Source organism: Parasteatoda tepidariorum, chromosome 10 (genome assembly GCF_982258835.1).
Source record: "Parasteatoda tepidariorum strain Cologne lab strain chromosome 10, Ptep-v5.0, whole genome shotgun sequence".
In the NCBI taxonomy this organism is placed as follows: Eukaryota; Metazoa; Arthropoda; class Arachnida; order Araneae; family Theridiidae; genus Parasteatoda; species Parasteatoda tepidariorum.
In genome coordinates this window covers 26,737,032-26,764,308 of record NC_141764.1, presented here as the reverse complement: position 1 = coordinate 26,764,308, position 27,277 = coordinate 26,737,032, and the positions used below count along the sequence as shown (strand labels likewise).

At 26.8% G+C, this 27,277-nt stretch overlaps 1 protein-coding gene across 6 annotated transcripts in view; it reads left to right on the top strand.

The window, feature by feature from the left end:
- Window positions 1-27,277, top strand: part of LOC107439560 (homeobox protein Meis1) — a 283,231-nt gene that overhangs the window by 6,741 nt on the left and 249,213 nt on the right. For all 6 annotated transcript variants that reach the window (XM_071184435.2, XM_043052522.3, XM_071184434.2 and 3 more), the window contains exon 2: window positions 12,520-12,661. In XM_071184435.2, coding sequence (XP_071040536.1) covers window positions 12,520-12,661 — 142 coding nt within the window. The remainder of the gene's footprint in view (window positions 1-12,519; window positions 12,662-27,277) is intronic.

Below are 27,277 nucleotides of genomic sequence, written 5' to 3'. Positions count from 1 at the left end.
TAATCAAAACTATGTGAAGTCGGTAGTAAATGGGAAGTGTTGCCGTCACTATAAAATTGTAGTTGTTAAAATAATGTTATTTTTGTGTTTTATTGACTATGAAATCCACTCTATCTAGAATATTTTAGATCTTATGTGATAGTTAGCATGATATTTATGTAGTTTCATTACATATATTGAATTTTTTTCTAGTTGATGTGTCGATCACACAAAAAAAGTTTTTTTTTCCATCAATCACACGTAGATTTAATTAACATCTTTATTAACTATTCAATTTTCTTACTATAATTAACAATTCCATGTTGTAAAGCAATCACGCGATTCATATCTTCAATCAGATATTAACTTTTAATGTATCGTGTGTATGCATCAGTTGTAGCGCCTAACAGCTTCAAGCTAAGGAAGTTATGCATAAAAAAGGTGTCGTAGAAATGCAATTCTGCGGGTTGGAAGATAACAGACTGTAATGAATAGTCTTCGCATTTTCAAAAACAATTAGCAAATCTCAAGCTGTAAAAATTTTTTCACCTGCTCTTTTACAATGAGCCAACTGCCACCAAATATGAATCCTGCCAAATATATGACAAATTCAACTAAGAAATTATTAAAATTGATGTAAATTTTCGTCAGTAATAAAATTTTCGTCAGTTTTTGTAAATAAATACATTTTTTTTTTAAATAATACATTTATTTCAACTTCTAGTTCTTACTATATATATTATAGAAATCAAATTTCCTTTCTATTTTCAATTCGTTGTTGTTTTTAATTTGTAGTCCAGTTGCATAATTTTGTTTTCTCTTTTTCTATTTTTTCGTTCATTTTATTGGCTTATAGGTCATAAAGATATAATATATAGAATATGCGACGCATACTTGTAATATAAATTTTAATATGTATTTCAAGTATATATATAGTTTTGTATTCTTCTTATTTATATTCTATGTTCTGTTATTTGATTGATCATATTTATCATTACTTCTAAACTGAAAGTGTTTACATTTTTTGTATGGATACCATTTTATAGTCCGCGAAGTTTATAAGGTTACCATACAATTCACTTTCGTTCTATTTCGTAATTTTTTTATTTATTGTAAAATAACTTTTAATGGAAGAATGAAACTGATAGAAACTGACTCCCTAATCTTGCCTTAACAAAGAAGTATCTATTAAGTTTTTATTAAACTAGATTATTTCATATTATTTAATTTCTTCAAATAATTTACTCAAATTGTTAACTACAAAAATAGTCCTAAATCTTGAATAACATTAGCTATAGTATTATAATTATTTTAGGTTTTGTAATTTTAATATAGAATTTCAGAATTTGAATAAATGGTATGGAATAAAATATAATTATTTTAAGTTAAATACAATGAATTATTATTTTTTTTTTTGAATTTATATTTTGTTGTACCAAGAAAAAAATTATGGTTAAAATTATCCCAATATGATAAAATTTATGGTGCTTCAAGCTTTTTTAAGAACACCAAAAAGCTCGGAATTTTCACCTAGGTGATTTCGTTATAATTTTCGTAAAATTATCAATGAAATAATCTAATTTATAATGCTTTAAAAAATTTTGTAAATAGAGTAAAATTTTATACATGATACCTTAGAGCATGGCATAAAAAACCATTTATTCGGTTAAATTTACTTTTCAGATTTGTATTTTTTTACTTATTTTAAGATGTTTTTCGTCTTCCCTTAACCAGAAATGTCATTACTATAATTACGGTTATTTCACGAAATTTTTTCTCCGTTTGTTGTACTATAATAAATATTACGACATATTTATTTATACTATTTATTTTATACTCTTGTCTGCATTTTTTTTTATTGTTAAAAACCTTTTTATTTAATATCGGCTTGATAGAATAAAAAATTCGAACTTATTCAACCATAACACACTTTTCTTCAGGAATCGAATCTTATACGAACCTACAGAAGCATAATCGTGAAATTGCCTAAAACACAACCTACCGAATTTCACGATAAACTTCAAAAATTTAAAAATATATCTAAATAAATACAACAAAAAATCTTCTTAAAAAAATAAAATAGCACTTCACTTCTGAGCTTTACCCCAAGACAATCTCCGTATATTCCAGAACCCCCCACTATAAATATAATCGAAAAATAACCTCTCCCCTCTTGGTGTTCTAGCCTTTTAAATCCAGGCACGGGGGTTTTCTAAAAGGCAGCGGATGAACAGTGACGCGAAGTTTACCGCCGTGAATGCGGGGAGGGAGAACCGGCGTTGCCGATCGGTGGGAAGCCGGCGTGACGAGAATGGGATCCGTTCGAAAAATCATAGTTCGACCGAAATCCTTAATCTTAAGAGGATTTAAGTGGTTCAAGTTCTTTTTTAGTTGTTTTTATGGGTATTTCATATCCGTTTATATATTTTTAGCTCCTATTTATTTAAAATACCATCAATTCTTTCTTTCTCATGGAAGTTTTTATTGTTGGAGTGAAAACTGTCTTTAGATAGTTGTAGAATTAAAGTGCAAATTATTTGTTATTGAGTTATGATACAAAAATTATCGTTTGAATATTGATTGAATTCGATGACGATTAAAAAAGTTAATATGTTACGATATGAATGATGCTTGTATGCCTGTTGTAGAATTAAAGTGTAAATTATTTGTTACAGAATTATGATACAAAGATTATCGTTTGAATATTGATTGAATTCGATGACGATTAAAAAAGTTAATATGTTACGATATGAATGATGCTTGTATGCCTGTTGTAGAATTAAAGTGTAAATTATTTGTTATAGAATTATGATACAAAGATTATCGTTTGAGTATTGGTTGAATTCGATGACGATTAAAAAAGATGATATGTTACGATATGAATGAATCATTTTACTCTCATTTGTATTATCGTAATTAATTTAAGATTATAATTGAGCACGACGACAACTAATTTAATAATTGACTAATGTTTAATTAAAGTTCTTGAATATGAGTATGATAAAGACAGAAAAAAAATAAATTAATAATACACTGGGATATGAATAAGTTTGTCGAAAGTTTTTATCAGAAAAAATGTCTATAAATAAGAAATTAAATATTTGAAGGGATGTTCTATTTTTACTTGTTTGAAACCTATTTACGACACATTTAGAATCTCTTATGTTTATTTTTTCATTCTGTAGCAGTATTTAAATAAATTTTAAAAGATAATGGGTATAACCGTAATTCTATATGTGATACATTTGATAATCTCTGTAAAACTAGCTTAAGGAACCATAATATTACTTTATAAATCACCATTATATAATTTAACCATAATATTTCCCGAAAGATAAATTATTTCGCTTGATACAAACTTAAAAAATTTTAAATTTAACCCTTCTTTTGCCCAAATTGCATAAAAATTTTATGTAACTAGGTTTTATATATATATATATATATATATATATATATATATATATATATATATATATATATATATATATATATATATATATATATATATATATATATATATATATATATATATATATGATTATATATATAAAACGGATTATCCCAGCTCCCTATTAAGTTTGGGGCAAGTTTAAATGATTTTTTAATTCAAAACGCATTGAAATTTCTAACAAAATAGTATTTCTATTTAGAATCAAGTTTATTTCGCTATTTTATAAAAACTAATCTTGAACTGTAAATTAAAAACATTAATTAAATGCTTAGACTTAATTTAGTATATGTAAAAACTTAGTTTAAGTCTAGGATAATGCATTGTTTATTTTTTTTAATTAATGTAAATCATTATGTAGGCTTTTTGAAATAATAAACTATAAATTGTATGCAATTAGCTGTTTTATAATTAACTTTGGTAATTAAATCTGGTAATTAGTTGCATCTGGTAATCTTTTCAAAGTTTGTTGGTTTTCATGTGAAAAAATTATCTTTGATTTTGAACCTGTCTATACCTCAGCCCATGTTAAATACGCAAGAACAATAACCCACAATGATCTAATGGAACATGCCACATACTGAAATCGTAAAACTTGAGAGATTTTTGGTGTTTGCTCCATTCCAATTTTTTTTTTAATGTCTTGTATTGTAACATTTTGTCATTTTTGAAACATTTCTAAACTTGTACTTAAAGGAAAAATTAATGGCATTTCTTCTACGAATGATTTTCGATTAATTAATTATTCCACATTTCGTTTTAACCCTTGTTAACGTGTTATAGACTAGTTTGACCTTGACTGTTAAATTTTACGACACCCTGCTTAGACATTAAATACCATTATGGACCTTAAAATCACAAAATCACGGGTAGTGAAATTAAATTTTTACGTTTAACTTTCTTAATAATAAAGAAATAGATTTTTTAAGCAGTAATTTAATAGAAGATCTAAAGTTTATAAATGATTCAACACCCATGAAATGTTAATTTAATTTTAAAGCTGAAACTAAATTGACTATTTTAATGAAATATGATCTGAATCTTGAAGTTTTCTTTTATTTCAATTTTATTATATCGCTCGGTAAATGCTCGGTATTTGCTCGTAAATAAACAAATAAAAGCATTTAATTAAATGAAGAAAAATTAAAAATTAAATAAAGAGCGATCTTGTTTGTTATTCATGTTATCGCTGCAAATGTCATTTGCAATTACTAAAAAATCAAAATTTTAAATTAGTTTTTGCTTTTTATTGAGTTATGAAAATTCGCATTCAAAACTTACGTAAGATTTAACCAAAGAATAAGAAGTTGAAACTTTTTTTAATAAACGTTAATTTTCGTTCGTAAAACTTTTTCTCTCTCCTAAAGCAAAACTAGATTTCGCAAATGTATTGTTCATTTGAATTGATTCATTAAATTAATTTCATAATTTTCGAAAACCAAAATTAAATGTTGATATTTTGCTAATGTTTTTGAATGTATAAGTTAAAGATCTAATGACTGCTTAACGGCTTAAAAATTTTATTTATATATATTTCACTCTCTTGTACAGATTTAGAGATCAATCTTTTAATGTAGATTCATCTTATTTCTCTTTTTAATTCTTAACAAGAGCAACCACAGCTTTAACATTTTTGTTCCACTAATTTTATACAGAAATAGTTTTAATGATTCTTTTTAACTGCAAATCTCTTTTGATTTTTATTATTAGTAGTAAAATTAAACGAACGAGTTCTAGACATTTTATTTATTATATAATTCCCTACATGGGTGCTTAGTTGTAAAGCTAAATGAATGGTAGTAAAATTAACGAATGGATAAATAATAATTCCGACTAAAAATCATTATAATTTTTTTACGTTTTTAAGAGAACTAGAAATTTTTATTCTTTGATAATAACAATTATTTTTTTTTTTCCTGCTGTACAATTTACAAATGGTCGTTAAATAAATATTTTACGTTTTGCTTTATTCTGTGTATTTTATTAGTCAATTATTACTGCAGATTAATTATTACTATAAATTATTTTTAAGTGATATATCTAGTAAAATCAAATAAATGAGTTAATAAATTTAAATGAATTAATATTTAGTTTATTTAACGTTTACGAAACTATTTTAATTTTCTAAGTTAAATGTCCTCATTACACAAATCGGAAGTTTTTCAACTATTATTTTCCCCACTTTTGTCTTGATTTGCATTGCTGCTAGAAAAATTAAATGAATGTGTACGACACGGTATTTTCCCCCCTGTTAATTGTGTACAGTGGTTGTAAATATTTGTAAATGATAGTAAAATTATATAAGCGAAAAAAAATCTATAATTCGAATTTTCAAAATTAAAGGTTTTAATATTTTTGAAATATTTATTACACTTATTATTTTCCAAAAACAATATTTTAATCATTATTTCTTCTCTTCTTTTACTACCAATACCAACTACCTTAATTTGCATTTTTGGTAGTTGGTAGTTAGAGTAAAATAACTGGGTTAATTTGTGTATGCACGCTTCTTCATTTGATTTTTTTTGGCTTGTTTATAAAATGAAATGAATAATAGGAAAATTGGTTGAAAAGAATTGAAATTTAAATAGTTTAAATTTGAGATTAAACTTTCGACATTCGCTAAATATTGGTTGCTAATATGGGAGATTTTAATTACCTTACATGTTCATAACAAATGTTTTAAACAAGTTTCCAACTATGCTTCTTCACGATTTGATTGTCAGTAGCAAAATAGAATGAATGCTTCTAGAATCTTTGGATTTTTTTCCTTTTATAAATGGATTGTTGTAAAATTGAATGGATGTGTATTATCAACAAAAAGTAAGTTCATTAAAGCACATTTGACAGTTTTTCCATTAAATATTTAATTGTTATTTTCAATGGCTATTTTTATTGATTTTCCTTGTTGGTAATAAATAATAGGGTCAGTTTGTAGTGTGATTTTATTTCCTTTTTTTTTCTTTCTACATTCAAATATTTATTTGATGAGGTGTTTTGTAATAAGGTTGAATGAATAGCAATAAAATAAAATGAATTAGTAATATAAATTTAAAATTAAAAAACTCACATCAAAGTATTCGTTGCAAAAATTTCCTGCAACATCAATAAATAAATAATATAAATAAATAGTTTAAATCATAAATTAAAAAACTTAGGACCATAACAATCCCGTTTTAAACATGTTTTCAACTTTTCTGATCTCTTTCTTTTTTTTCTTCCTTTTTTTTTTCTTTTCTTTTTTTTCTTTTTAGAAATTTTTGACTGAGTTTGATCATAATATTGCATAAATTTGCAGCAACTTATATACAACGCAATGACGAAAATCATGCAAATAATTTTCAATGATTCAAAGCATATGACGGTTTTTCAAATCAAAGTATGGTGATTTATTCAATTACTTTTTAATTGTTTCTAAAACCATCCCCTTTTTCACCTCGTCGTCAATATAAGTGTCAGGAAAATTATGTTATATTTGAGGAAATACAAAAAAACTTTTTATAACGAATGCATTCTATGAGTATAAAAATTAATTATGTTTTAAATATAATTTTAAATCAGTTATAGGTTATTTCGTGGTCTCAGTTATGCGATCCGTAGCTCATTGATGGGTTTCTTTGTGGTCTTAGTCACGAAATCTGTAACTTGGGGTAATTAGTAATCATGGGGTAATGTTTTGATATTAATCATGAAATTCGTAACTCGTACATGGGTTACGTTACGGCCTTAGTTACGAAATTAATAAATCATTTATATATTATGTTATTTATGGGTATTGTTTTATTAATGTAACCTGTAACTTTTTTATAGGTTGCCTTAGTACTAGAATCTGTAACTTCTTTATAGGTTAAGTTATGGGCTTAGTTTTGGGATTCAAAACAAGCTAAATAAATTTTTTCTATTTTCTTTTTAACCTTCTTGTGCGATGCCGATAAAAAGTTTTTTTTTTCAATACTTATCTAATTAGATTTTTATTTTTTAAACATGAAATTAAATGCAGAAAAATTTACTTTTAAAAATAATTTGTTTTTGATGGTTAATATTTTTGTTGTTGATGAGATTAAGTTTATTCAATTGGTAAAGCAAGTGCCATTGTTTCCCTTACAAAACTGAACGGAAAAACAATAAAATAAAAAACAATTAAATAAAAAGTTATAAAATGAAAAAATAAAAAATTAAAATGTAGTTACAAAAAGGTTTTAAGATCTAAACAAGCTCAATCAACCCCCTTTTTTTCTTAAATTTTCCAAAAATTTAAAACATTTTTGGTTTGTTAATTCTTGTTAAATATTCATAAACTTAACAAAAACTTCAAATTATCAAAATTATAAATTCTCCTGAGTCTCATATAAATTTTTTGAAAATCAATAATTTGAAAGTAAAACAAAAGACTATAATCTCACTTTTATGAATAACAATAAAGCATTTTGTGCCAGCTTTTAAATTCGAAATTCTCAGTTCAATTTGCGACGCACCCAAAAATTCCATAGTACAATTGACAGAATTTGCAAAGAAACATAATGACTAACCTACAAAAATTTTTTTTTTCTTCTCCATTTTCGATAAGAAGTCATTATTATTAATGGCAGTAGCTATGCTGTGGGATTTTTTTTATTAAGAATAATCTGTTGCTGAGCACAAATAAAAGCAAAAAAAAACTTTTATAAATAATAACACCTTACCTGACAGGAGATTGATTAAAACTTTATGCTAATGGTCTAGCTACCAGTCGCATTTGATGTTTTCAATAGTAAGGAGATCAACGGAATCATTGTAATGAACGCAGACTTGATGTGTAGTGCTAATCATTATTACATCAATCGTATTCCGACGTATATTCCATTAAATGCTTCGTTCCTTTTAATCAACGACACATAACTACATTAATTAGCGATCGGGCTCGAATAATTGACTAATGTTGACGTTGAGATGTGTAATTTGAAGTCGGCTACTCTAATCTTAGATTTTAAATGCGATCTCTTTAAGTTGTGCTGAGTGTTTAATAAAATTTAAAGTGATTGCATAAAATTAACGCTCAGCGTCATGAAAGTATTCAGAAAAATATTTCTCGTTAATTTATTTTTTAAAAAAACCTAATGGACTTAAACATTTTATAGTTTTTTTTAATATGAATTACAAAGCATAACTGGCAATGTCATGACACAATTCTTCTAACAAATGTATTAATATAACTCATAAAAGAATTACATATTCCGTAATTCTTGAAGTTTGAAGCTGAGATGTGCAATTTGAAAGCGGGAACTCCAAATTTAGATTTTAAATGTGATCTCTTTAGTACTGTGTGTTAAATAAAATAATACTACATAAATAAACGCTTACAGCAACAAAAATATTGAAAAGTTTTTTTTAAAAATTTTTATTTGAAAAGAAATGCTGAATTCATAATTTTATATATTTATTTTTTTATTATGACATAACATAACTGACTTATGGCAGAATTCTCGTAACCAATGTCTTAAAATAATCCTTAAATGAATTAAAAGTGACAAATAAGAGAATTAGATAAGACCATAACATAACCCATACGGTACTATCATTTTCTAAATATAAATCACATAGCATAAGTGATAATGTCATGATATAATTCTTCTTACTGAGACATAGCATAACCCATGAATAAATTACAGATTCTATAATTCTTGTAGTTAATGTTTAAGTTGAGTGTAATTGGAAAGCAGGAACTCCAAATCCAGATTTTAATCAGATTCAAATTCAGATTAACTTCTAAATGTAGTTTTATTTTTAAATTTTGATTCTAACAACAATCGGCGTGTTTTTTAAAATAAAATATCGGTTGAATATTTTTAAGCTCTGAAATGTACCATAAATATCATTGTATACTTTTAAGTATATAACCAGTAAAAAATAGAAAAAAGTATAACTTTTGCACTGCGCACAGTGTTTAAACTTTTTCACTTCAAGCCTCTACGTCAGGGGAAACTCCATGGACGTTTTCCTTCCTCAAATAAATACAGGTCCCACGATCCCCAAGCAAGCTTACGCATTTTCATCTTATTATGTTATTTGTTTCTCTTTCTCTCTCTTGCTCTGTTTGTTAGTTTGTTAAATTAATTATTTTGAAAGCGTAATATTTATTTTGCGCTGTGTAGCTGCTCTCGGCTTTTGTTCCATTTAGCCGTGGTTCTATATTGCACCTTAGTGTCATAAAAATTTACTATAATCTTAAAAAAGTGTTAAATTAAAAATTCTTTTTTTTTGTTAGAAAAAAAGAAAAGGAACGACATTTAGGAACAAGTTTTTAAGTTTAAAATGTAGTTATGAAGTCATGAAGTATATTGACTGCTTAAAATGATTGATAGACACTAATATATATATATTTTTTTTTTTTTGCTTCAAATGCCGCGTGCGTGAAAGGCTCTTTTAAATTCTTCCTATAAGTTCTTGGAAGTGCGATAAATATTATTATTGAGCAGCTTGATCGAACTTTTTAAAAGTATGACGTAAATGATCAAAATCATTCATTAAGAGATATGACTGGAATTTTCTGACAGTGAACGCTGCTTCATATCAGGTAACAGTAAAAAGTAATGACGTCGCGTTACTCTCTTTCCCTGTTTATTTTTGCGTATCGGTGACGTCATTGTTTTTTTAATTCTCAGTTGGCCATCTCCCAATATCAGTATTTAGGAAAAGGATACATAGTGAAAAGTGAACACAAAAAATAAATAAATAAATTTGTAAATTTTAAAAATTATTGTTTTTGTTCAAAAAATAATATCGTTCTCAGAGTGAAGAGACTCCTAAAACATTTTCAAACGAATTTTTAACCATGGCCTTACAGGCCTCTATTTGAAAGGATCCCTCCTCTACAATGAACCGCATTGAAACATTAATGTACCTAGAAAAGCAAGCATGGTCAAAACTACCAGATAATGGTAAAATTTAGAGTGTTTCTGGCTCTAAGGGAAAAACCAAAAGTTTGGTAATTTTTATCGAAGCACTTATTAACAATAAGGTATTGTTTTACAAAATGTAATAAAGTTTGGTAAAGGCGGTAATTTTTCCATGATACTTTAAAGCATGAGATGAAAATTATTTATTCGGCTAATTATTTTTCAGTTTCGTTTTTTTTATAGATAAATTTGAAAACCAATGAACTGAAAAATTACCTAATGAATGGACTAAATACCGTATATTTAAGTATTTTTAACCAAAACGATGTATTTTTTTTTAATAAAAGAAAAGAAAAAAAAGCAGAAATTTCATTCATATAGTAAAATTTTACCAAAACTTTTTATCCGTTATTTTGTAGTTTATTTTGCTTCAAACCAAGTTTAAGCGTCATTTTTTTAGTATAAATAAATGATATTTTTTGTGCTTGATACTATGGTTTCCAGTGAACAGGAAAAATGTTGAACCATAACATTTTATATCTTTTAAACATGTTATTAAAATTACTGCTAATTTGGACGAAAGTATGATTCAAGGTATCAATGTGAAACAGATTTTTTTCAGGGTAATTAATGATAAGTAAAAAAAATTGAGGAAATTAAATATGTTTTCAAATTAAAATAATTGGCAAGTTTCGGCCCTGTTTTTAATATTTTTTAGTTTGTTGACTGTTAAAATTATGATTACATTTTTTAAATTATCATACTTAACTAGTAATTCAAATATGTTATGTTCAAAAATAGAATTGAAATGATAAAAGCTTAATAAAATTTCGTATTAAATTAAATCAAAACGTTATTGTAAAATATTGTAAGAAAAATTTTAAAAAAAAAGGACAATTTGATTTTGTGTAAATTAAAGAGAGATTGAGAAGTGCGCAGATAAACGAAACTTTTTAAAAAATAACCATAAAATCTCATTATCTAAATAACAGTTAAATCTCATTATTTAAACGACTTCTTTGTATAATTAGAATACTTTTAAGGTGAACATATGTCACTGGCTTTCTTGTTCAGTTAAAAATAAGAATAGCAAATAAAATATATAAGTAAATAAACTATATAAGTAAATAAACTATATAAGTAAATTCTGTAGGTTTAAAAAAAATTCAAATTTATTTAATTTTTCATTTCTAATAAAAAAAAATTTCAGAAATTGCAAGCATGTCAGAATTTTTTATTTACTAAATTTATGTTCTAAAATTAGTTTCGGGAAGTGTTTTGCTGATTCACTAATCCTTATGTAATCTCATTTGCGTTTCTTTAAATGATTTATTACCTACCATTATCTTTCATGACCCTGCAGTTTATTGAAAAGTTTACTATTTTTTGTAATGCCATAACATATTTTTTTTATTTCACTGACTGAAAAGAAATTTTCTCGAAGACGAATAGGAAGTTCCAAGTTTCATTTCCGGTTACATCATTATTCGAATCCTCACGATTTACAAGTGATTCAAATCAGTTAATTTCATTAAAACTTCGTGTGGTACATCCGTGTAAGATATATTACCGTGTGAGTGTTATAAATAAGTCTGCCAATATATTTCTCAGGGAGTAATGCAAGTAAATATATTAAAGAGTGTGGTAATATATTTTACATATAATTGACAAGAGTTATATTAAGTATAATCTATTTAAGAGTAGTAACTTTTTTTGCAGTCGAGACGTTTATGCCACTTTATCGAAATTTCCATAAATGTCCTTTTTTATTCATTAATAAAGTTGATAAAACAATAAAAAATACTGAATAAATACATATAATTAATAAATGAATTATTATTGTACCACTTTCTCCGAAATTTCACCAACATCCTCTTTCCCAAAATATACAATAACATCATTTGCCATGCCTATTACTCAACTATATAATTCAATAAATTATACATAATGGTCATACTGATGGAAAAAAATGGCAGGTTTTCAAACATTGTTTAGGAAGTTCGTTTGCGTTACATCTTTTTGTTTATTTTTGCCTAATTAGAATCGAAAGGTGCTCTCGAAACCAGCGGGGCTTTTTATGGCCGCATTAAAAAAGCATCTACTGAGCAAAAAGCGGAATCACGGCTGTTAAACTGTGTTCTATGAATTATTCAGAGTCGACATGTGTATGGCTTTTTTCTGTCGTATTTAAATATTCTTTTTTTCTTTCTCCCATAGGCATCCTCTGTTCCCTCTGCTAGCACTGATATTTGAAAAGTGTGAACTGGCCACGTGTACCCCCAGGGAGCCCGGTATAGCTGGCGGAGATGTCTGCTCGTCTGAATCTTTCAATGAAGACATAGCTGTCTTCGCCAAACAGGTAAGAGCTGAACAGTTTGTTATACTTAGTTTAGCTAATGATATGGTAGCTTAATCTATACTGTAAAAGAGGAAAATTGAGCCAAAATGTGTCAAAATAGCTCAGAAAAAGTCGAATTAGTAAATCTCAGCATATTCTGATTTTTTAAGCAAAACTGATTGTTCCAAAAATGATATGGGGAAAAAAATATGTTAGAGAGGCGTTTGTTGGATTCGAACTAAGGACCTCTGGGTTTGTTGAAAATTTTTTAAATCTCCATAATAGTACAACTCAGTCCCGGGAGAGTTAAGAAGCTATATACAGGTTTATTCGTAATTCCCTCTGTTTACTACAATCTTATATTTACTACAACTGGCTTCAGTGGTACATGTTACTGCCATCTACCGGCAACTGCTTAAATTAAAACCTGAATACCGGAATAATTTCATATGTTCTTTTTTGCCATATTCGTCGTCTATATGAATAACTTTGTATTTTCCATACATTTAAATTTTTTAAAGATATAGCGATTTAAGCAAAAAGGAAAATTAAAGTTACCGGTATCCTAAGCTATTAGAACCATTTTTTTTATAAATTGTAACCCATTGTGCCATTTATATTAGAAATTAATATGTCAAAATGTGTTATTATAGTGGCCACTATATAAAGCTTCTTAACTCACCCTGGACTGGGGTGTGTAACTGTGGTGGTTAGAACATCTTAATACGAACCTGGAGGTTTTTGGTTCCAATCCTGCCGGCAGGCCACGAGTGTCTTTCTCGCAAATTTTCCCCTCTGTATGCATGTTGCTCAAAATTGAGTATATGCTTTTTCAATTTTGAATGCACGGGTTTTTTAAAATTTGACTGTTATTTGTTTCGGAGTTATTTCACCAACTGTTATTTGTTTCGGAGTTATTTCACTAACTGTTATTTGTTTCGGAGCTATTTCACCACGTTTTTGCTCAATATTGCAAATCCCTTTTTACTGTGTAACAAGTCACTTGCCTCTGATACTATGTGCACATTTCAAATAAGATCTAATCGTTCATTTTAAATTCCAGTAAGAACTTTTTCGTTTTGTATGTGGTCCTTAGTCTTTAAATAACTTTTTAGAGAAAAGAAGCAAAACTGATCCTAATTCAGTGATGCCTTTATGGCCTCAAGAAGTTTTTAACTCTTAGCAGATTAGAAAAAAAAAAAGCTTTCAGGTCAAAAGATCAAAAGATTTCTGATGAAAATATGGTCTCGATTTTTTACCTGGCATACCTGGGGTAATCAGCGATTTTTTTTTCTTTCTGAAATTGAATGGGAACCCTGTTATAATTCCCTTTGTTTATAAAAACTGTTAAAGAAAATAAACATAAGTAATGTCAATCCATTAATGATCCTTAAAAAACATTAGCTGTGAAATAAAATAAACAAAATTGATTGTTGATTCATCAATATTCATTAAAAAAAAATCGTAGCCTTTTAAAGCTAAAAAAAAAGTATTGAAAAAATGAACGGAACTGGTATTTGGAGTTAAATTCCTTCTTAGCTTTTAATAGGAGTTGGGAAAAAAAATTACTGTAGGTCTTAAATATATTTTCTAAATTTTAAAACAGATAAGATTAGTTTCGAAATACTTCTGTGAATTTACATTGTAGATAGCATTTTTTTATCTTTTTCCTTTGCATAAATTCATAATTCATAACCGTCCTTCTGTAATTTCGTTTGTAATTTTCTTACAAAAAAATATTTTTAATCTCTTGATCAGTTATTGAGATCTGAGAAAATTCAGTTAGAATATTCCTCGTCTGTCTGCTGATTACGGCAAAATATATCAGTTAATGGAAGTCTCTTAAAATACATAAATTGTTTGTTCAAAAAACAGCTGCTTGTAGTAAGCTTTATATTTTTCTTTCATAATTCGGAACATTTATTAATCTGAATGTGTCATAAAAACCTAAACCAATGTTGACTTTCTAAAGTGAAGTTTTGATTAGTAATTGAAATTGAAGATTCAGCATCTATTTCGTCTAATTCATTGCTGATACAGCTGCTGGTCTATTACCAAGTCCAAGTTTTCTCAGAAATCGATATTTTTTTTTTATTAATCGAATGGATTGTCTTTATTTGCATTTTAACATAATTTTGTCATTGTTAAAATTTTTAAATTCTGTGGCGATTTGGCTTTTATCAGAGGATAACTATCATCTAGTTTTTACTTAGAAGATTAATCTACTGGATTTCAGTAATTCATCCATTAGAAGTTATAACACTAGTAAGTTTTATTACCTGAATTTTAAATAGCATAAATTTAGATTTATAGTTTAAAAGCAAACATTTGTTTGAAAAGGAGTAAAATTATTGCTTCAATTACATTAAAATTCTTAAGGAAATTTTAAACAAATGATACTTGGCGCTTTTTTTTCTATTTTTGAGGCAAATTTAATTGAAATTCAGGATAAAAAGTATGGCCAGATAAAATTTAGTATTGTATATTTTAATTTTTCATAAGATTTTACATCATTTCATACTAACTTTTAATTTGTTTCGGAAATTTTCAAATTTTGATAATTCTCTTCTTTTACTGCATCAATTTTTTTTTTATTGTTAAGTATCGTAAATTAAGCCGGCTTTGTCAATTTTTTAAAAATGTTTTTCATAGATCCTAAAAGCTCCTCAAACAAACAATTAACGTCTATCGTCACTTTGATTTTGAGAATAATTGTCTTCTCTATGGTTTAGTTAAATTAATTTCTATTATTTAATTTTATTATATAATTAAATTATATTATTTATTTAAGATTTTTTATTTTAAAAACAGCAATCTAACTAGCAACTCAACGATTTACAAAATTTGCTAGAACTTATAAAGCTTTCAAGAGTCGATACAAGTCTTGTATTTATAAATACGAGTTTTAGTTTATAAGTTAAGTTTAGTTATATGTTTAGATAGTTATTCAATCAACTGGTAATTTTTATTATAATTCTTCTTTACAGAACTTTACGATTATTTACTTTTGATTGTAAATTTTCATTTTAAAATTTTGATTTCCCAGTTATTTAATGGCTCTTGAAACTTATCAGAATTTTTTTACTTTTAATAGAGGTTTTTCAATTAAAAAAACCTTACATCTGATTCATAACTGCATAGCTTGAAAAACTTGATAGGTTTCATTTGATATTTTTGATGCCTTTATCATGATTCTTCTTTTAAAAATTTTCACTAAAAAGTCATTAGTTTTTGCTGTTTTCTGGAATTAAGATATTTTAATTTGAGTCTTCGTTTAAGAGCCTTATGACTGGCTAGTAACTTATTGAATTTAAAAACTGCCAGAACTTATGTATGGTTGATAATTTTAGCCACGATTCTGCATTTAAGAATATTGATTGAATAGCATTTTAATGGATTTTGAAACTTGCTAGAGCTTTGATACTTCTAACTATAATTCTTAATTTAGGAACTTTATGACTGCCAAGAAACTTACGAGTTGCTAGAGCTTAGTTACAATTGATTTTTATAACTGTAGTTTACCATTTAAAAAGTCTAATGACTGACTAGCGAAAAGGCTTTACAATATGAAAATAATTCTGGAAAAGTCACCTATCTATATGGTAATGACATTTCTGGTAAAAAATTATACTTGTAATTTTGGTTAATAAAACCAAAATATTTGGTATTTAAACCATTCATTTGGTAATTTTCCGTTTATATGGTAACATTTTTCTGAAAATTCTGGTTATCAAAATTATAGTTCTTATTACCTCACATTAAAAAAATACGAAACCAAAAAAAAATTAAAAATAAATTTAATGGTTTAAAAACCAAAAAATAAATTAAAGGATTTTTATGCTATGTTCTAAGGTACGATAAAATGACCAAATTTTTATTACATTTACCAAATTTAATCACATATTATAAAACTATAGCTATACAAAAATTATTACCAAAGGACACCGGTAAACATAATCGGGCTTTTTGGAGTTTCCATAGAGCCGAAAATAAAGCAAATTTTACCATATTCTGGTAGTTTTGACTCTCTGGGTAGAACTAATTTAAAAGCTAAATGATTTAAAACCTTATATTTGTTATGTTATTGAAAAGATAGTCTCTTTTTGCCATTTAAATGCAGAAATAGTATTGTTAATTGTTGGTCTGAATTTTACATAGATCGATTATCGACTGAAATGAGATCGATGTTTTTAATTGCATTCCTTTTCATTTAAAATCTTTGTGACTGAACAGTTAGTTAACGGTTGAAGAACCTTTGCCGAAACTTAACTTGAAATCTTAAAGAGCAGGTTCGAGTCACTTTAATGTATGCAGATAGCGTTCATGGCCAAATGAATGAAGCAGAAACTCTTTATCTATTCTTTTCTCGCCAAGTCCATTAAAGATTTTAATAAATGAGCTCTCGATGAAAATGAAGCCTTCCCTTTTAGCGCCGCGAAATAGATATACCCGTTGTCTGTCCCACACCACATCTATGCATAATGTGATGAGTTGAATGCATTAGCTGCCCCCCTTAATTCATTTTTAACTCGGACACACACACTCTTCAAGTTCTCATCTTGAGACGATGAAATTTCGAAATTTGGTTTCTTAATGACCCGCCTCCAGAGTGTTTGGCTGGTTTTATGTGTTTGTTGAATTTCGAACGCTGTTGCTATGGTTTTGTCATTTAGAATTGTTGGTTGATTGATGTTTCGTAATTTGCATATGTATGTTAGCAGCAATTTAAAAAGATTGCTGGTATTTATGCGCAGTCTTCCATGCAAATGATGCTTGTAGTGCACCAAGACGGTTTGACGAAATTCTGGTAATCTAGAGCACCATGGACGATTCTTTTCCTCTATGATGCTCCAATATCCAATTCAAGATGTAGCCGAAATATTAATGAAATATTGTTTGCTTAAAAACATGGTTTTGATAGAACTCTACTATTATTACTAACTATAACAATTAATGAATTTAATATTCATTAACATTCATAAGAGGAAGAAGAACCACCAGTACATTGTTAGAATTTTCTTTCTGAAATTACGGTGAAATAACCAGCAGTCTATTTGACGAACTACAAAGTTTATGATAGGAACATTTCTTTAGTTTTACGGTTTTGAAACCATTAATAGTTTGTACGGTAAAGAACCGTGAATATAAAATATATGGTTTTGCAACCATTTACAACTAGCAGGGTTTCTAAACCATAAAAATAGAACTTAAATGGACATTGGAGCACTGCGGCTTTTACGCATAAATTATAGTTTCGTATTTTGATAATATTGGGTCACCGATTAAAGAGTGCAGGACAGTCATGATATTGGCTACTTAGTTCCTGCATCCACGGGAACACTAAATCGGAATGCTTTGGTAATGATTTTGGTAAAATTAACAATAAAATATGACTTTATAATATGTTATAAAATTTGGTAAATATGGTGAAATTCGGTAATTTTATCTTGGTGCCTTGGCGCATGGCATATAAAACCGTTTATTTGGTTTAATTCATTTTCCAGTTTTGTATTTTTTTAACTAAATGTGTGGTAATAAGAACGAAACGAAACTGCGTGGTACTAATTTTGTGTCGTAGTAACGAATCGAAATGTATATTAATAATTTTGAAATCGTAAATTACAAAACAAATGGTAAATACATTAGATTTTGGTTTTATTAACCAGAATTATGTTTTCCCCCCAAAAATTTCACTATAGTAATTTTATAAAATCCCCCCGTGTAATATTTAAATTAAGTTAGAACACTCACAATATGATGTTAAATCCTTTCTTCACTTTAACATCGTTAATAATATCTGTATTTTCCAAAAACGAGCTATTTCTAACCAAAGAAAGTCTCACCACCCACGCTAGAAAATAACCCTGATGTAAGATCAACATTACCTTTTTCCTGCCCGGAGTATTTGACCCTTCTTGAGTACCGCAAAGAAAGCAATCTACAGGCGGGGAAAGTGGTCAAACAACGGTGCTTGACCGCTATCCCTGGGGTCCTCGGGGCCCCGGTAGTAAACAGTTTAATACCTACTCTTTGAGATTACAGGAGGAGGAAAGTAAATACAGGGTGTCGTAAAAGTACAAGAGGCGTGAGATGAAGTTTCTGTTCAGTACCTATTTAAGGAACATTTTCTCTCGCTTCTACCAAATGGTATCTAAGCATCTATTAAATGTAGCTCCTTCATTTTCAGTTGTAAGGGTTTCCTTACCTTTCCTTATAAGAAAAGTTTTAGTAAACGTCTATGGATTTCTTTTTTCTTTTGTCTGCTAAAGTGAGTTTTCGGTGAATAACTGAATCGTGCTTTAAAATGACCTAAATGTTTCAGGAAAGTCTTAATCAAATGAATGTGTTATTTATTAAATGTAAAATACGCCCTAAAAAAAATTTATTGTACCAAAAATATCGGTTTATTGAATCACGTTACGGTACAAGTTTGCTGCACTCTTATTACAGTGTAAAATGGGAAAAAATATTCGTTCAATTTGAATCTAACACTTTTAACAGAACTAAATCATGTCCTTAAAATGACCTAAATGTTTTCCAATTAATCTTAATCAAATGAATATCGTTTTTATTAAATGCAAAATATTCTAAAAAAAATCTAATGAATACTGAAACAAATTTACGCTACATAACTATGAGGTACAAGTTTGTTATAGTCGTATTACCCTGTTAAATTGTCCCAGGTTTCTTCTGAATTTAAATCAAATAAAAATCGAACTCTTTTAACTAGGGAACATCGTGTTCTTAAACTTAGTATTTATTAAATGTAAAATATAATCTCAGAATAATTTATTAAACGTTGAACCAAAATATGGGTTCTCTGATTCATAATAGGGAACAAGTCAGCTGCATTCTTATTTCTGTGCTAAATTGAATCATGTTTTCTTTTAATTTGAATTTACTAATACTTTTAACCGAACTAAGTCCTCTCCTTAAAATTACCTAAATGTTTTCATGAAAATCTTAATCTAGAGAATATCTGTTTATCTATTTTGTATCGAATATTTTTTATATAACCGACATTGAAGCCACTTTTCTATTATTTGCGAATGTGTTTAGTAATTTTTTTTTTGCACATCACATTACTGTAACTTATCGAATCCCATGCAATAAAAAAAAATGAAGGCAAAATTTTCTTTTTATTTTTAACTTTATTTATTAATGTACAATTAGCATCATTATGGAAACTTAATTATTATCAAATTCTTGCTCTAGAATAAAATATTCTTTTCCTTAGTGCAGAATGGAGCTTATTTATATTTCTAACAAATGCTAATTATTTATTTTATAAAAACAGATATTCACAAATTATTAAAGGAGGAGTTATTGAACTTTAAATACTTATAAATGCAAATAAATCCAATGCCTTTCTGATATGAAGTAGTCAAAAAGGATTGAATAATTTTATGTGATTGCAATTAATTATTTTTGATAAAGATATGTTACTTATTTTATTTAATGCTTATGTTAGATTAAAATTCTAACAGAGGCTTACAAAACTTTTTTACGAGGCTTTTTTTTTTTCAAAAAAGAAAACATTGGATAATTTATTAATTGCTATTAATAATACAAGAACAAAAATCACACGCAATTTTTAATTATTTGTATTTATTCAAAAAAATAAACTTAGAAACTTCTTTTAAAAGAGTGTAAACGAACAGTTTTCAGCGATGTTTGATAAAAACAAAGAAGAGTTTTTAAGTCTCAAGGGTCTTTAAAAACTGTATTTTACGTATGTTTTGCAAATGAAACTTTTTGTTCTTATTTTTATTAAAGTCATAAAAAAAACTATGAAGACAAACATGTTTTAAAATTAACATTTTTGGTTGGTTTTTTTTTTCAGTTTCACACTTTAGCATACTTATACTGTTTAATTTTTCAAGGAAATCTTAAAATTTTATTAACTCTAGAAAAAGAGCTCTTTTTTTTTAGTTTTTTCTAAATGACTACGAAATTTCAAGTAATTCATTATTCAATTACAGTTTTAAAATTTAAAAAAAAAAAAACTTTCTAAATAATTTATTTACGTTTTATTAATAAGTAATGAAGATATCTAAAGGTTTATTTTAGTCTAATGTTTTTTCCATTAGTTTAATATCATCAAATAAATAAGTAAATAAATGAAAATAGAAGGAGATAATTCTCAAAGACAAAATTCCATTTTTGTACAATTATATGCATTTTGAACGAATTGGAAATGAACTGATCAAAAGCAAACTTGACATATTTTTTATTGGGATACAAGCAATTTCTATATTCATAAATATTATTATAAAACTCAGTACATGCATTGCATAAACAAGAAGATTTGCTTTAATATCATAAAAGTAGAAAGTTTAAGCTGGAATATTAAGAAAGTGAAACGATTATGCTGGATTAATAGCAGATTAATAATAAGAAAGTAGAACGTTTAAGCTGGAATATTAAGAAAGTGAAATGATTATGCTGAAATAATAGCACATTAGCGGAAAAAAAGTAGAAAGCTTAAACTGGAATATTTTAAAAGTGAAACGATTGTGCTGGAATAATAGCACATTAATAGAAAGAAAGTAGAAAGTTTAAGCTGGAAAAATTGAATGCTGGAATATACTGTAATGTAATATAAGAGGCGAAAATTTCTTTCTTGCTCATTACTAAAGCGCGTAATTTATAAATGGAAAGTTTATATTGGTGCATATATTGCAAAGTATATCTGTTTTATTGTAATAATAAAAAACAAATTCACAAATTCGTCTTTAGGTGATAAATATTTCCCTTCGTTTTGATTCGATTTTCATTTTTAAAATGTTGAAATACCACAATTTTCACGTTGAGAGAATTCATTTATAATAAAATAATATTTTAACAATAATATTCTTTTAATGCGATATTTTTGTGCAAAGTGATTTCGTATGAGTGCAAATAACTAATATTATTTTTGACGGAAATGCCATTCATACGCTACAAATAATTACTATATACTTATTTTTGCTGTTTGTTTATGTCTCATAAGCGACAGAGCTTGCTTACATATGACAACTGCTTAAAGCTTTAAATTTACAATCGTCTCCTTAACTTATTTACTTATTTATCCGACGACCACTACACTTGACTGACTTCGCAATTTATGACCTTATTCATATTTTGGGAATGAACAAAATGCTCGACTTATACTACTATTCTTCCCAAAAACTCATAAATTTCCCCCATTTTCCCTTTGGATATTTATATATAAATTTATTTATATTTATAATAAATCTTTGAGAAGGGAGCGGGGGTCCACTTTTCAAAGGTATTTGCGTGCTATTTCATTTTTATTTCTGATGCGTGTAAATTATTGTAGCTTTCGTGATCGAATGCCATATCCTGAAAGAAAGGGGCAAAAGAAAAAAATATTTGACTCCTAACGGTCTTTGTTGTCGGTGCTTTAATTTATGAGCGAACCGCAATAAATTTAATTATGTAATGTACTATTAGCACGAATTATTTTCTGAATGAAAGAAAAATTGAGCTATGCAAATGAAATGTGTGGAAAGATCATTGCTGGGCTTAATTAATGAATTATAAATGGATATTTTTGAAAATGTATGTCTATAATCAAGAATTATTGTTTGCCATATAAGTATTAGTTAAGATACTTTTTTGGTATAAGTTAGTAATATTTTTATAGGTACTTAAGGTACTCAGCTCGTTCGGCACAATCTGCAATAAATTTAATTGCATAATGTACTATTAGTACAAATTATTTTCTGATGTATGATGCACTGAGTTATGCTAATTAAAAGTGCGGAAAGATTATTGCGCGCTTGAGTTTAAATCAATTAATCATAAATAAGGATTTGTAAGCAGGAATTATTGTTTGCCATATAAAAATTGGTTAAGATAACTTAATGATTTTAGTAGATAATACTTTTATAGGTATTTAAATTATAAAAAGAGTGCATTTTTAAATTAATGTATAATTATGGAAATTAAAGTATAAATAATATATTCATTTATTACTAGAAATTATTAAAAATAGGTGTAAATGAAAATATATGATACATTTGCGTACAAACGAAAAATTTCCACCTGAATTAGGATGCACTTTATCTAAAATTATAAAACTAATAACCTCTTGTGTAAAAGAAATAAAATAATAATAATTAATGAGAGAATTACAAATGAACTTTTAAATGTCTATGCAAAGTATGAAATTTATGAGTTATATGTTATATGGAATTAACGTGCTATATTACTTCTACGTTATATTATTTATTAGCATGTTATTTTTTAGTTATTACAAATTAAATTTTTATCTTTATAAGTGCTGCATATTAAATTTTACTTTTTTCAAATCATTTCGTAATAGATATGTCAAATAGATTACATTCAAAATTAAAAGTAAAACTCAATTCGAGTTGATTGAGAACATATTTTGATGTAACTATTATCATTACCTTGATTATTAACCAAATAGCTAATTTGCAGTAAAGAAACCTATTCTTGAAAAAAATGTTTTATTATTAATGTAATTAATATTATTTGCATTAAAATTTTAATTTTTTTTGTTTCGAATTTAATCATTATTTCATTACTGTATGACGGTATGAATTTCCCAAGAAATCCCTCACTTGTAATTCATTGGGAACACTAAGTACCAAGAATTCCATTTTATTTTAATATTGCATGATTGTCAAAAGATAAGCTAAAAAAATTTTTTAATAGGTAGTTTTGTACAGTTCTGCAATGAGAGAAAAATTATGGTCAGAGTATGGTAGAATATAGTAAAATTCGTAGTATAGTAATATAGTAGCATAGTGTAGAATAATAAAAAAGTACCAGAAAATAATAAAATTTACCGTGTATCTAGCTATATGAGAACACCAAAAAGATGAAAAGTTTTATCGAAATGCTCTGGAAATGTTTTGGTAAAATTAAAAATAAAATATGGTTTTAGAATACGTGATAAAATTTGTTAATTTCATCATGATACCTAATAGCATTGCAAAAAAAAAAAAATTATTCGATTAAATTTACTTTTTAGTTTTGCATTTTTTTAAAATTAAATGTGTGATAATAAGAGCTATAATTTTAAAAACCAGTTTTTCTGGTGAATGAAGGGGAAAATCACCAGACTAAAGATTTAAATACAGTATATATTTTGTTTTTTAAACCCAGAAATAAGTTTTTTATTTATTTATTTTTACAAGAAATGTCATTGCCATAAACTATGGTAATTTTATCAGAATAATATTTCTTCGCGTTTGTAATACTTGTTTTATGAATTTCCAGTTTTAGAAAATTTTTAGAATGTGCATCGTGTATACCTGTCTTGGCCGTAAACCGAATCGCGCCAGCAACGCAGCTATGCTACAATTTAGTGTGACAAATCAATTTCGTTCTATTTTTTCCTCAATCAATTTTACTTTTTCAATCGTCAATTTATTTAAAATTAAATGCAGTCGCACATTCATTTCTCACAGAGGGAAGGGGGGATACAGCTGAGTACATCTAATTAATTTCAGATTCCTAATATAAACTCATCATTTTGAGGCCCGACGCTGTCACAAATTATCAATACCATGTCAAATATCATCATTCATGAAAAAAAATCATTAGCAGCACCTGCCTATGAAGATAAAAAAATAATAATAAATAACAAGCATTCCTTAATCATTATTATTTCACTTCATAATAGCAAATGACGAAAAACGATATCTGGCTTGTTCAATTGAATCTGGTTTAGTTAAAAACGCATCTTCCAACTGCAGAAATCGATGGTACCTCTATACGAGTGTTGCTCGAGAATATTAATGATTTTAACTGTCGATGAGTCCCATCACGCGACAAGTTGGTATTCAATAAACTCTTAACAACGCCCAGTAGCAGTAAATGTTGGTGTTTATGCAAATAAGACTCTTTGCAAGAGGTCAATAGAATCGATTAATGTTGGCAACAAGCGTTCCACGTTTTATTTCTTAATCAGTAGTGCTGTTGTACGTCTGCATTGTGAAATAGTTATTTACTTTTCATGTTTATTATATGCGTTTATTTCATAAATTATTTTCGCATGTGTGATTAATGTAAAAACAATAAATCATTTATTTTTTATCGCTAAATAAAGCAAATAGTATTTAAAATAATACTTAGTTTAAGTGTGCAAAGAAAAAAATTCTGGTAAAGTTACCGAATTGTATAGTAATAACATTCCTGGTACATAAGTCTTAATTTGATAATTCATATGATTATGGTTAAACGGAACTGATTATCACACATCTATTATACATAATAGAAAATTGATAAGTAGGGTTAACCGAGTGAATTATTTTTTATGCCATATTCTAAAATGTGATAAAATTTTTATCACATTTTGTAATTTTGTGACTGTGTAACTGTGATAAAATTACAAAATTTTATCACATATAACAATTATATAAAACGATATTGTTAATTTTTTCTAAAAATTATTACCAAGCAGCTTCGATAAAAATTACCAACCTTTTTGGTGTTCCCATAGACATAGTTGTGGTAGCTTTGAACACTACTCGGTGTGCTGTGACGATAGTATTATTATTCACTACCTGGAAATTCGTTAAAGCAAGGTTAGAGATTAAAACAAAATTAATTTCCAAGTCAATTTTAGCAGTGAAACTTCGATATTCCGACTGCAAAAAGAGAATCATTTTTTTTTCTCAATTTTTTCCGCCAGACTGATACTGCTTTTCAATTTCGAAAATATTGGATAAAACTTTGCAGCATAAACAAGAACACTAAGTACTTTTTTATGAACCCTTTCTTGCTGCATCTTTTTAAAGAATTTTTTTTTTTTTTTTTTGGAAAGAAAACATTAAAAACCTTAAAGGAAGGAAAGAAAATTTTGAAACGTATTTTTATTTTTAATCTATTTTTTTTTTTTTTTTTCGAATTTGTTCATGAACAATTTTAAGTGAGATTTCATTTTTAAGTAGTAAAAAAAAAAAAAAAAAAAAAAAAAAAAAAAAAAAAAGAATCGCATCTTTGTTTCATATTAAAAAAAAAAAAGTACATAATAATTAAATAATAAAAAGGAATTTTTGTTACTTTTCTAACCAATGATAATTTCTCAAACAAATATTGATGATGGCATATAGTAGCAGAATCTAAAATCAAAGGTAACTTCTAAACAGTTGATAATTAAAAAAGCTATTCGTAATTAAAAATTAATTCATACACAACACACACAATCTATACTTTATATTTCAACTTTATTTTTCCTTTTACTCTGAAGATATGATTTATGTATTCTTTAGTTAGTAATATTATGTTATTTTTATGTATATTAAACAGTTCATATATCAGAGGCAAGTGTATTTAGTTTAGGATATATTGTTCCAGTTTCAAGTGCTTCTTTTTTCGAAAATTTTTTATTGTTGTTTCAATTTCTTTTTGTGATCATTAGTGGTGTGTCGTAGACGTCTGTACTTTCCTGAAAGTATTACAGATTTCAAAAGTATTACTATTTCATATGATGATAGATAATAGATAGATGATAGATAGAAAAATGTTACTGTTGTTTTATTTTCATTTTGCGATCAGTAGTGGTGTATGCTACTCGTCTATACTTTCCCGAAAGTATTGCAGATTTCAAAAGTTAATATTTTATATGACGATAAATATATCATGATAGATAAAGTTGATCGTTGATAGACATAAGCTATTAAATGATAGGTTATGTCTATCCAAAAACATACTTATATGTCTTTCCAAATGTCCAAATGTCTTTCATATGTCTTTCCAAAAACATACCAAAAAATATGTCGTATTTGCAGAAGTCAATTTATTGTTGTGTTGATGTATATTGACTCGTAATGAGTTAAATGACGTTAGTTTAATTTTTTTTCGTGTTAATAGACATGAGTTGAGAATTGATAGTTCATGACGAATCTTTTCAAAGATATTACAGTACAGATTTCTCAAAAATATAACTATATGTCAAATTAATTTATTCAACAATATATACTGACAAGTTAAAAGTTCAATGAAGTTTATGTTAGGTTAAGTGTCGACAGAATTCATACGTTTTGAAGCATTAAAAAAAAAAATTTAACACTAAATATTTATAATAATTGATGTTATAAAAATGTATCCTGAGCGCCACTAATGTATCACATAAAATTATCCAATGTTGATAAAACAGACATTTATAATTGATATTAAAGATAAAAACTTTTTATGTTAATGTGCTCTTTAATTGAAAACAACATTTCTTTAAAAAAAAATTTATGGATTTTTCGTTTTTTTTTAAAGTTTATAATTTACATTATATTTTTTGCACATTGTTATTTTGTATCGAATTTGAAGTCTGAGGTTAAAATGAAGCCATAATTGTATCTTTCAACTCTACAATTTCTCTTGCTTTTAAAATATTTCTTATTAATTATTCCATCGCTTTGATAGATATGTATGTATGCGTTAAAAAAATTTCAATCTTTCGAAAATATGAATTTCAATGTTAATGCAAAAAGAACTAATTTTATTAAGTTGAAAAAATTTAATTTAAATTTATTGTTATGTTTGTGTATGAACAAAATATACGTTTAGGAATGTTTGTTTCCAATTTTATAAGATTCTGAGTAAAAGATTTGAATTTATCGATGGAATTTTTATGTCTTTTTAAATTCACGTCTGTCACTAATC